The 12,082-nt window shown below is 46.0% G+C and overlaps 1 protein-coding gene across 5 annotated transcripts in view; it reads left to right on the top strand.

Moving 5' to 3' along the window:
• Positions 1 to 11,295, top strand: part of LOC149340955 (sodium-coupled monocarboxylate transporter 1-like) — a 97,693-nt gene extending 86,398 nt beyond the window's left edge. For 4 of the 5 annotated variants that reach the window (XM_089549896.1, XM_089549893.1, XM_089549894.1 and 1 more), the window contains 5 exons: positions 444 to 530; positions 3,738 to 3,898; positions 5,430 to 5,527; positions 6,157 to 6,287; positions 7,411 to 11,295. In XM_089549896.1, the coding sequence (XP_089406022.1) occupies positions 444 to 530; positions 3,738 to 3,898; positions 5,430 to 5,527; positions 6,157 to 6,287; positions 7,411 to 7,521 (588 nt within the window). In that variant the 3' untranslated portion in view covers positions 7,522 to 11,295. The remainder of the gene's footprint in view (positions 1 to 443; positions 531 to 3,737; positions 3,899 to 5,429; positions 5,528 to 6,156; positions 6,288 to 7,410) is intronic. The other variant, XR_016283680.1, reaches the window with a different exon arrangement.
• The last annotated feature ends 787 nt before the right edge of the window (positions 11,296 to 12,082 follow it).

The raw sequence follows: 12,082 nt of genomic DNA, 5'->3' as shown, positions 1-12,082 counted from the left end.
ATGTTCACCTCTGTCATTTGAATGACACCCTGATGTTGTGATGTGCTTATTTAAAACCATGCGGCGAACTAGCAAAACGAAAAGCTGTCCAGGCTGGGATTACAGCGAAGTCGAAGCGTACATTTAATGTTTTCATGTCAGCACGAAAAGCCCTCGTGTACCGAGCAGCTGCAGCCCCCAACGAGGCGTGTCTGGCTAAAGCAACGGAGACCCAAAGCAGGAGAAAGGATAAAAAAACATCAGACTGGCTAAATACAGGATTTGTCGGCATGCGCGCAGATACGAGCATCACTAAAATGTTTTGTGTTTGTTTATGTTTTGAGCTGTCTGCCTACTAAACTTTGCCCTAAAATGATCCAAAGCAGAGTTTTTGTATGTCCATTTCCTAACTATTCACAAAGCTTGCTGCACAAACTAAGCTTTCGCTCTCGCCCTCTTCGCAGGCGACTTTCATCACTACTGGAGCCTTCGGAGGCGCTTCTGGGGCCATCTTCTTCCTGGGACTTCTCTTTCCCTGGTGTGGAAGCCAGGTGAGAGTTTAGAGCGTGCATGCACAAGCACTTGTTTCTTGAAGTGTGCACACATCCGGCCACATGCATTCATGTTTGCAGAAAGAAGAACAGATTAGCAGAGTTTGAATGCGGGAAGAGTGCTTCATGGTCGAAGAGATGGCGAAAAGTGCTTCTCTTTTTGCCCGTATTAGCCACACGCCAAGCGAGTTGTTTTTGACAGGCATTGTTCGCGGTTAGAACATGAGAGTGTGTTTGGGGTTATCGTTTTTAAATGTCAATGCTTTCCAATGACGGTGTCTAAAGACGCAAAATCAAAGACTGTGTATAAATAGGATGTTTCCATAGTGTGTTTTGCTTATAGGTTCGATCCTGCAGGGTTGCTGCTTTGACGGTGTTTTTTTTTTTTTTTTTTTGGGGGGGGGGGCGCACAAGCTTCGCTGGTAAACAGTGCAACTACTACATTAGTAGTACAGACCGCGGCTGACTGTGGTGCTCGTTATTGATGACACAACACACAAGTCCCACGCTGCATATTTATAAGCTAAAGTATTCATGGCCTTGCCTGCTTTCGATTTTCCTCGAATGTCTGGTTCCTCATAACATCCCACGTTCCTTCATCAAAAGGCATCTTCAATGGCCAGCGCGGCACATGTCTTCTTAGATGTTTGGAGGTCTTGAGTGCGTCATTAAAAAGTATATATTTTAGAAAGGTGTGGATTACGTGCCCCAGACGCATATTATTTACTGTACACACGAGCACGCCTACAGGCATCCCTTGCCTATCGGTGCGGTTCGGATGTCGACACAGAAATCAGACAGTTGCAGCGCCCTTTTTCAAAAACATTCTTCTTTCCGCAGTGCGTGCGCTGTCTTGTGTCTCTGCATTGGAATGCTGCCGATGCAGTTGCATCGCATTCTGTATTCCCTTCAGGGGTTCCAGCGCAGCACAAACGGAACGATACGAGGGCATTAGTAGGCAGACTTGCGTTCCACGAGAAGGCCTCGTACCTGTTGTGGAGCTCCCACAAGTGAAGGTTACTTTCACTTTTGTGCTCCAGCCCGCTGCTCCCAAACAATTCCTGAAAAATTGCCATCCACTAACTGCACGGTAAGGAGCTATTAATGAGGTGCGCAGCATGTGATAGCAGCAAGAGGAAAATGGAATTTTACCGCCTCGAGGGCTACAAACGCTTGTGTAACATTTTGTGGCCAATACCGTGATCACCGCAGGTGTTCACCGCAGAACCACCTTTCTTTTTCGCATGTCTGAACGGTACCTTTAGGCTGTACGAGGCGTTTAATTTTATTGAGTGAAGAAGCGGCCTTAAAAATATAGGCAATTGTAAGTTGATATAGCCTCCTTAGGTAATTAATACATTACTATTTATAGGCGTGTTTGAACAAGATATCCTCCCGTCCAAGCGCCAAACTTTCCTATCCGGCAACGATATAAGCTCTGCTTTATGGTTTATTAACGATCTAAAGTGAGATCTGGAATAAAATTAACATATAGAGACGCTTCTGCGATTACAGCCTGGGGCCTGAACTCACGAGATGATGCTTTTTTCTATCGTCCTCGAAATCCCACGTTCTTGGCACCTCAGGCTACAAACGCTTGTGTAACATTTTGTGGCCAATACCGTGATCACCGCAGGTGTTCACCGCAGAACCACCTTTCTTTTTCGCATGTCTGAACGGTACCTTTAGGCTGTACGAGGCGTTTAATTTTATTGAGTGAAGAAGCGGCCTTAAAAATATAGGCAATTGTAAGTTGATATAGCCTCCTTAGGTAATTAATACATTACTATTTATAGGCGTGTTTGAACAAGATATCCTCCCGTCCAAGCGCCAAACTTTCCTATCCGGCAACGATATAAGCTCTGCTTTATGGTTTATTAACGATCTAAAGTGAGATCTGGAATAAAATTAACATATAGAGACGCTTCTGCGATTACAGCCTGGGGCCTGAACTCACGAGATGATGCTTTTTTCTATCGTCCTCGAAATCCCACGTGCTTGGCACCTCAGGGGACTAACAAATAAGCGACAATGACCCGAGTGTAAACGGGCTACAGCAACTTTGTCGTTCACGTGACACTTGTACTAAGATCCGTCAGGGGGAGTCTTAGGTGCAAAAGAAAAACCGCCTTTGAGAGCCGTACAAAGGGTACGCGCAAGGCTCTAGCAGCGAGGACCCAAACACGAAGCACGTGCTAGTACATGGCTTGCGACATCCGAAAATATCGCAGTTCGGCACCCCTGTCACAGTAGCCTACCGCGGTCTTGAACAATGCACGCGTGGACCGTGCGTTCGAAGCCGGATGCGCGATGGCAAAAGCGAGGAAGTTGTGCACGTGCGGACAATGTACACAAGGCGGCGGTGACATCAAGCACGATTTTTAGGTTCAGCAAAAAGGAGGAAGCAATTTGGTGGTGGTTACAGAGATGGGCACATACCCGAATCCGCACATAATAATCTAATGCCACCCGGAGCAATACAACGAAAAATGCAAACTTTGCAGGGGGCAGGCAAACATCATCCGCATGATATGGACATGCGCACATATAGAAAACAATTCAGGGACCATTATAAATGAAGAAACACGAGAGGCTCTGGTGCTCTGTAGTTCAGACCCAGATAAGCAAAAAGAACTCATAAATCAAGCCCAGGCTGCCGCCTGGTCCCAAGGGATCCGGCCGACTCCTAGCCTTTGAGGTTGAAACCTCTCTCTGCAGCGCGCCGCTCAATTCGCCCAGACGCTTGCATGTGAACCAGCCTTTACACCTCCATCGAAGTGAAGATGCCAAGCATGAGTGCATCAATATTTGCTCGGATGAATTAATGACTAAACTATTTATTCTGTAGCAAGAAATTGAGTGGACTCCTTAGTCCAGGACCTTATTGGAGACGGCTGCCTGTCTCGCCCGTTGAGCCAGTGCTTCCTGATCTTCCAGGCGAGAGCTAGTCAGGAGAGACGATATGCGCAAATGCTTGGTGGTCTGGCAATACGCTATTTGTGATTAGAAGCCGTTGCAAACCGTCACCACGCATGCGCTGCGCAGACGGATAGAGAGAAGTGAACACTCGGTGGTGCGCTATAATAATAATAATAATAAACACCTTTATTTTCAGAGAACAGAATACAATCTTTAAGACAAGTCTGCCCAAGCCATAAAGGCTTTTAATGACTCGCGTTGATGACTCATTCATTTCGGCCTTTGTAGGCCGCCCTGTTGTCAATGTTCACGGGCATGGGACTGGCCTTCTGGGTCGCCATTGGAGGTATGGTCTACCCACGCGCCCCCGTTCCCGCCCGCACAACACTCGAGGAGTGCCCGTTCAACTACACGGCCAGGGTGTTTCCGCCGCGGACCTACTACTCAGGGTAAGCAGTTCTGTGCTTATGGTCCCTCGCGCTGTCGGCGTCGCGTAGGCTGCTTGCAAGCCAGTCAGCATTAATTACTTTCATAGCTTCTATCTAGAGCGCACCTTCATTCAATTAATATACCTAATATTGTGGCCAGTGTGGGATTTGTTTTTAGCTTCTGCTCGCTGTATCCGGTTGGGTTGGTGCCCTCAGAAAATTTATTCCAATGCGCACCCTAACGCATGCTTAGCGGGACGTAACAGTAACAAAAACCTTACCTTGATAACACACGCCAACGCTTAAGAAAACATAGTGCTCCCGCCGAAGGATATAAACTGAATTTTAAGAAGTTATTTAACCACGGTTATATACTAAGGTCGAGAGATAGCATTTTGGCACAGGCCCGGGCCAAATTCGGTGGTCGCCATGGTGTAGGGCACGCTGAATTATGGTTGGACATCGATTTTGGTCCAAATAGGCGAAGGTCGTTGACTGTCAAAGTCAAACTGCTGCTGTGCTGTGCTTGTCAAGGTTAAACCAAAGTCAAATCGGGCACGGAATGGGCAGTGACTTTTGAGTTGAATAGCGCTACCGCGCTAAATCTATGTGATGCAATCCGCAAACCTTAACGTACCTTCGGCCGCTGCGTAACAATCTTACTTGGTATCAGTAATACAGCCATAATTACGATAATCTAAATGCAGTTCAATTTCATCCATGCTTGTCCGTGATGGTATTCAAGCAACAATGCGAGAAACCTTTGTTCTGAGAGTAAGTTTCTTCGATGCTAGCTTGTAAACTCTTTGTATGCGCGATATTGTCAATTATTTGGCATGTCAACAACTAAATGCACTCTACTCTGCGGTTGAAGCTTCATCTCCTATCTGGTGCGTCAGAGATTTGCTGCATCCGCTGTTTGATAAAACACAACCTTCAGTCGCGAACATTACGAAAGGCAACACGCTATCATGTGCCAAAGGGGGCCGGTCGCGTGCCTGTGGCTCCTCCTGGCGCTTGCAGTGGATCGTGCCTTCAATTTCAGGAGCAGCAACAATTTTATAAAATATGAGCTTCAAGGTTTTAAGAAGGCAGAACACGCGAAACGAGACAAATAGTGCGTACTACTGTAATGGTTTATGAAGAGAGCACGCAAGAGGCAAGACTTCAACGTTTAGAACATCCACAGGCGCCCCTTTGTCCTGCCGCTACTCCCGGTTGCGGGTTCACGTTCGTACTGCTTACGCCTGTTCATGCGTTTCCGTCCCAGCGGAGCCGGTCAGCGCCTTGTGTAGAAGTAATCAGCTATGCTGCAGCCCGAGAAACTACTTGCCTTACGCAACGGCGGCGCGCGCTGGCCTTGAATTTTGCGTGTGAAGCGCGACGTGCCGGCATCCGGAAGGATTTGTAACGAAAATTTTCCGCGTTAAACACGGCACGAAGCTAAGCGCCGCCGTGTGGTAGGTCGACTAGAACCAGTTTAATATTTTTTGCTGCTTCGAATTCGAAGTAATTCAGTGTGTAAATAATTCTCCTTGGTCTCCTTTTCCAGAGGCATATATGACCTATACCATATATCGTACATGTGGATTCCAGTCATCAGCTTCTTCGTCACGTTTTTCGTAGCGATCCTCATCACGCTTGCGCTTGGTGAGTGTTCCCGTCCGTGTAAGCGTGAGATCGCAGAGATAAACTGTTTTTCATTCATGTCACACGTACAATGACATCTAATGCAGAGAGGCAGCCTTCTACCGCGTTCAGTTTTGGCGCAGTTTCGTAGGTATTCTGCGCTCCATATAGATATATATATATATATATATATATATATATATATATATATATATATATATATATATATATATATATATATATATATATATATATATATATATATATATATATATATATGCGAAATTGAGAAACGCTTCATTTAAGTAAACATTTATTGGGAATCCACGTTTCGGTCAGATCCTGTTCTAAGAACAGTAATTGGATGGAGTTGTCCCCAGTAATCCGTTAAACCACTCTTAGTCATCCAAATTTCCAGGACTCCGCGAAAGAAAAAGATCGTAGTCATTTAATCCAGCAGATATACCTTCCTGTCTTCTCCACAAAAGTAAAATAATTTGGAAAGATTCTTTAACTGCTGCCTCGGAAACAAGTGGATCGCCTCGTTATAATACAAGCTTGACTGGCACCAGAACAGTCCTTGAGGTCCACCACTGCGACGTTCACATGTTGGCGGCATATGTGACCCTAGTTGCCGTTTTTGCTCGCAGGTCTCAAGAACTCGGCTGAAGTAGACCCCAGTTTAGTAACGCCGGCCATGAGGAAGTTCTACTTGAGGACAATGCACAAGGAGGAACAGCCGTGCACCAAGGAACAAAAATGTGCGCCCGCGAAAGTGGAGGTTAGTAGACAGAACTGTGGTTCGTGTGGTAATACCACGGAGGCAAGATACTGGATAGTTTGAGCACAGCGGGATCCGTGTTCTGCTATCGTTATCCGCTACGCAAGGACCCTGCTGCGCCGTGGCAGGTACCCGCCCTCACCTGGCTCCTCGTGACTATCTGCGCATGCGCAAATTGCTTCTAAAGGGAGCGCATCGTGGAAGCGGACCACGGATCGCGCTTCGCTGAAACTCCGTATCGCCCAACGCCTCCACCGAATGCTGCGCGGAGGCAAGCCAAAGAACGTGACCTGACAGATACGGTGACAGCGGCCCTACGCGAGAGCTTCGTAACGTGTCATTGCCCGCTTCGTCGTATTCTCGCCCGTAACAATATAATGCTCAGTTTATGGAATGAGCACGGATGAACAGTTTCTTCACATTCTTTCTTTACAAGTAGTGCTGGCATAATTCATGCATAGAGATAATACAAAAGAACTGGTGCAAGAGGTTTTTCACAATTTTGCATTTCCTGAGACAAGTTGAGCTCAACTGCCAGTTTTCGTCTTTGCGTTTTCTTTTACAGTTGAAACAAATTTGCAGCTACCGTTAAACAAAATGCATCTTTTGAAAGCAGAGAAAAGTAGCTTTTCGGAGATATCTGAACCATATTTATGAAGCGAACGAGCGAGGTACAGTCGACGTACAAATATCACCAAAAATGGTTACCGCTCACCGTCAGAGTGGGACCGCCACCTTAAAGCAGCGCTCAGTGAACATTTTATTTCTTGCTTTTTCTGCCTATCGGCGACACCAATAGCAGCTTAAAATTGCTTCTGATGTGTCGCACCGTGTGGTACACATAGTAGCCTGAAACTCTCTGGTTGGAGATGCTTCCGAAAGATGGCGCCAAGTGCATGTACAGATATAACAGCGATATGTTCTGCCCGAAATTCCGGACAGCACCTGCAGAGTTTTGGAGGAAAAGCTGTAAGGGTCGCATTAAGCGAGCAAATATGAAAGGTGCTATCAAAGAAACGTCTATCTTCCTTGCACTGTACAGTTGACCACTTAATTTACATAAAGAATTTACCAACACTTGGTTCATGCTATATTGCAACAAATATTTTCTCTTTTTTTGCAGGAAATCATAACTGAGAAACCAGAGAAGGCGCATGAGATTAGCAGCTACCGAAACGGTCACGTCAACTACGCCATGACCTACGACGACGGCACGGAACACACAGCCATGTAGGCGCCGGAAAGACTGTGATATTTTAATATTTTACCCGGTTTAACTATCTACTTCACTTGATGCATACCTCGATTTGTACGCGTTGATTGCAACTGTGAACGGAGCTGATCAACGGTTATTTTATACGCTCTGTACAGGATTTAAATCAGCTACGTTCGCCACATCATTGAAAGTGCTCGCCTCGGGGCACCGACCAAATATGACGCATATACAAGCATGCGATCCAAAGTAGTGGCTAGGGCTGTTGTGATTGCCCTGCATTACAAAGGCACATACATGTCATTTACACTGCCTCACGTCACATCTTGGCGACTCCACACGGTCGGCTCTGATGCTTCAAGAAGCATCAAACCCGGACATATTTATCGCACCATGCTCCTTGCTCGTGATGGCCCTCCCACCCTTTCTTTTTTGTTGAGTCCATGAGGTCATTTCAATGCGTCATGCCATCTGCCGATCCGTTCTGGCCCCAGTATAGCGGCTTGTCGGCCGTATTGCATATACCTTTTCTTTAAAAACAGTCATGACGGCTAAAAGTTTGTAAGGGATCTTAGAAACCAGAGCAGTCCAAACTCATTAGGCCCAATTAAATAGCACATCAGTTGGAGCAATTCCTTGGGAAGGATAAAACCTTTCTACATCAATGAACCGCAAATGGAAGACACATACAACTACAAGTCATTGAGAATGTGCCGACAGTTGTCCACGTCAGAAGCCTGTGTGAGTTGTACCTGTGCCTAAAGAAGGGGCCTAACTACGTAATTCAGAAAGATCGACGAGCGCTTAGAGGGCGCAGGGTTCTTGCCCTTCTGATGCTTTTGACGATCTATCGCTCACAGGACTATCGCACTTCACAATTCTCTTGCTCTTATTAATTCGGCCATGCTTCCTTTATTAACGCGATCACATTAAAGACTCATCGGGGAAGAATGTGTCGGTCAAAAAAATTCGCCCATTGGCTGGAGGTCACCGAACCGGATAATTGCCATCGGATGGAGGAAAGTGACGTCACCACACCGGAAAACGACGTCATTTCCGGTAAAGGCGTCAACAGCTTCTAATTCTATTGCATTGCAAGTAATTAGATGTCCCTGTGAATTTTTGTTTCACCTTAGTGCATCCTGAATTAATCCCCTGCAGAATTGCTCTCGAACGTACTTTCTCTCTTTTTCCGATGTCAAAAGCGTTTACTTCAGCGCTTATCCTTAATCAGATAAAGGCGCGGTGCAAGTAGTCATTTGGATCGGTGCTAGCTAGTCTACTTACCTCATCTAGAGAGGCAAATGGTGGTCATCAAAATTAATGATTGAACCATAAGAAGCGCCATGAATATTTCTGCCACTGTGTGCAAACGGAGGACAGTGACAAAAAAAATTTAGTTAGAAACTATAGCGGCGCTTTTTAGCAAGAATCCCGTTTTTTTTTTTTTCAAGGAAATTAAAGAACGACTGCGCCAACATGATCAGGAAAGACGGACTTGATAGCTGCGGCACAAAAATGCAGGCGCGCACGGCGACATGCCTAGAAAGCTTTCCAATTTTTCGCCTTCCCCTCCTCCAACACTGGAAGGGAGAATACAGAAGGCGCTGGCAGAAAGTCTCACTGTGAAAGGTCGCACGTAACATGAGCCGACTGTCTCAGCCGAAGCTGCTGTTCGAAAAACAGTATAGTCGGACCACGCAACTTTAATGCGTTGGCAGAGCTCGACGACATTAAACGTGTAGATAGCATTAGAAGACCCAACGGGCCAAAATGCGTGGTCAGTCTTAAAATTCGCCCATTGGCTGGAGTAAAGTGACGTCACCAGACCAGACGTAACGTCACTTCCGGTGAAGGCATCAACAAATGCTAATGCAGTCGCATTGCCAACACAATGGAAGTTAGTGTCCCTGTGAGCTTTTTTGGGTATTTTTTTTTTGCTGCGGCCATGATTTCTTAAAGGGGCACCGCGATGATTTCCTCGGTACCAGTTAATATCATTAAATAGATTCATCATGCTTTCCAGAGACCAGAGCAAAAAGAATTATTGAAATCGGAGCATGCAAACGAAAGTTATTCCACTCTGAAAATTCGAAATGAAAAGCTCAGACGAAAACGCACTTCACTCGCCCATTTCACTCACCCAGTACCGAGATTGGGCGCTACCAATCAGAACCGCGCCTGGCGCACACGCAGCGGAAGCGTGCATGCAGTTGTTGCTTTGTCGGGGCTGTAGACATCCGCTCATTTTGACGGCGTCTTCCCCCCGTGTACGCGACGCCGTACTCAGGGCAGGGGTGACAAACAACAAAGGAAGCTCCCCGAAGATTCTTTTTTAGTCGGACTGGAAGGCGGTAGGCAGTAGCCCTCCTCCCCCCCAAACTCGACTCCGGTCTCCTGTCCGGCCTTTCTTGTCGACTGGCTTTTTTTTTCGCTGCCGTCTTGGTATGGTCACGGGCGGTCTCGATGCGCGCGCTTTCTGGTTTGAGCCAAGGTTTTTTGAACAGCGCTGGCTGCCACGAAGGTTTTGAAGCGGAATGGAAAATGTCGCCCCTAGCTGTATTCTTGTTAGTTTTCATTCGCTTTCCCTGCTTCTTTCCAGTTTTTGTGGCATGCGAAAAGCTTTCAGTACTCAGAGACATAATATTTTGGATTCATTTCGCAAGTATAAAGGAACAATATGTAAACTGGACGCCCAACCAATGAGAAAGGCAGCGCCCTATCTGGATGCCGCCTCATTTCCGCTGCCGCCAATGGCCGCCGCGTTGCGACACCATCGGCTCGAAACAAGCATTTCTAGCGAAGATTAAAATATCAAATATTATGATTTCGGTGATCTCATTGCGCGTTCGGGACTCACAATGTCCCTTACTCTGCATACAAAGAATAAAGACCCCATGCTTTATCTACGTCGCAGGGCACCTTTAAGGTTATGCTCATTCCACGTATCGTTCCTAGTCGCTGAGCGCATTAGGGCACGCTATGGTGAGTATTTTTTTGTCAGAACGGTACACCACTTGCCCCGTTATTCCTCATGTGTTCTTGGTCTCAAGACACAATTTTGGAGCAATCAGACCGCCGGAAATTATCCGAGATTTCTTCTTACTTTTGCTTCAGTCATATTTCCTGTTACTACCCGCTGCACAGTGGAAGCAGATGAGTTGCCCCTATATGCTAGGGCTGTTTGTGCTTACAGATTGTCCGCATACCTCGCCAGTCGAAACATTTAAGTTGGTAAACCAGGTGATAGCGCACGAGGATCTCTCAGAACAATATGCGCGCATGTACAGAGCTGATTCACGGGGCTTGCAGTATAAGGCCTTGCCTATCCACGTCTAACATCTTAGCATGGACTTTGAAGCAGCGGACCATGGTTCGTGCCTCTAGTACGTAATGTGACCTGTCTTACCCTCAGTATAGTCACACCCAAATCACGTGTTGCTCACTAAGAAGAATGTTAGTCGTTGATGTAGACTGCACAAGGCAGGTGAGTCAGGACAGCGCAGACATCAACTGTGCTCCGTCCTGATGTGCCCTTATGTAATGTTAACACGCAGGCAATAGTTCCGCGCTTTGTGCCTTGTATGTTTTTACCTAAAGTTGTTGCAAATAAGTTTTTATTGTTGTGTTGGTGCTGTCGATTCTGAAGTTGTTACCTGACGCACGTCTCGAGTTGTTGCTGCGAGTTGCTCATTGACATCATCCCATGCATTATGCACATCAGCTATCTCATAAACCATTATTGTATGTAAATACATTATTGTAATATTGCAAATAAAAGTTGTCCACATTATACCTCTTCGTACTTTTATTCTAATTGTTGTTGTTGCTGCTGCTTTGAAACCAATTTCGCCAGCATTTTTGTTTCCAAGTGAAAAGTAAATCGGAGGCAACTACGGTACCTGTGCGACCACTGACCGCTCGAGGGTCAAAATGCCCCAGTACTCAAGCGTCAGAGCGGCAAGATTCCCCTGCCGCGACGTTAATCGCGAACATAATTTAGAGCTATGTTGCCGGAACGTATTCAAGATCATTATAGCATTGCACCGCTTCTCTGTAATTATTTTTCATAGTTCACAAAATCGCGAACACACACTTCCCACTCATTGCGCTCTGGTACACAGTGGGAGTGGTAAAAACATAAAAATGAAGTAAACACTAAACACTGTATTTGCATAAATACTCAAATTGCAACTGAGTATAAAATGTTAGTTGCTGCAACGCGGTACTTCACATCAATATTAATGCCTACGGTATCTGCGGAAAGGTGATTCCAGTCGCATGAGGTAGGCGGCAAAAATGATTGGTAGAAGTATCTAGTTTTGCATGAATCGATGCGGACTTTGTGACAACGGTCAGTGCGATGGGATACATAAAATGGTTGACGGATGAGGCGATTTCGTAGCGCTGAATGAAGGTGCAACCTGTGAAACAAGGCAATACAAGACACGTTTTCGACGCAGTGACAGTTTTTGGTAATAGGAAAAAGGACACCAACATCTGACAGTGCAACAATGCAGATGCTTTTGTACAAGGCTGGTCAGGTGAAAAAGGCATAATAATTAAGGAAAATACTCGGGGG

This window comes from Amblyomma mixtum, chromosome 6 (assembly GCF_055824585.1).
Source record: "Amblyomma mixtum isolate Tamu chromosome 6, ASM5582458v1, whole genome shotgun sequence".
Classification (NCBI taxonomy): Eukaryota; Metazoa; Arthropoda; class Arachnida; order Ixodida; family Ixodidae; genus Amblyomma; species Amblyomma mixtum.
The sequence above is the reverse complement of the archived record's forward strand: the minus strand, read 5'-3'. Positions and strand labels throughout refer to the sequence as shown.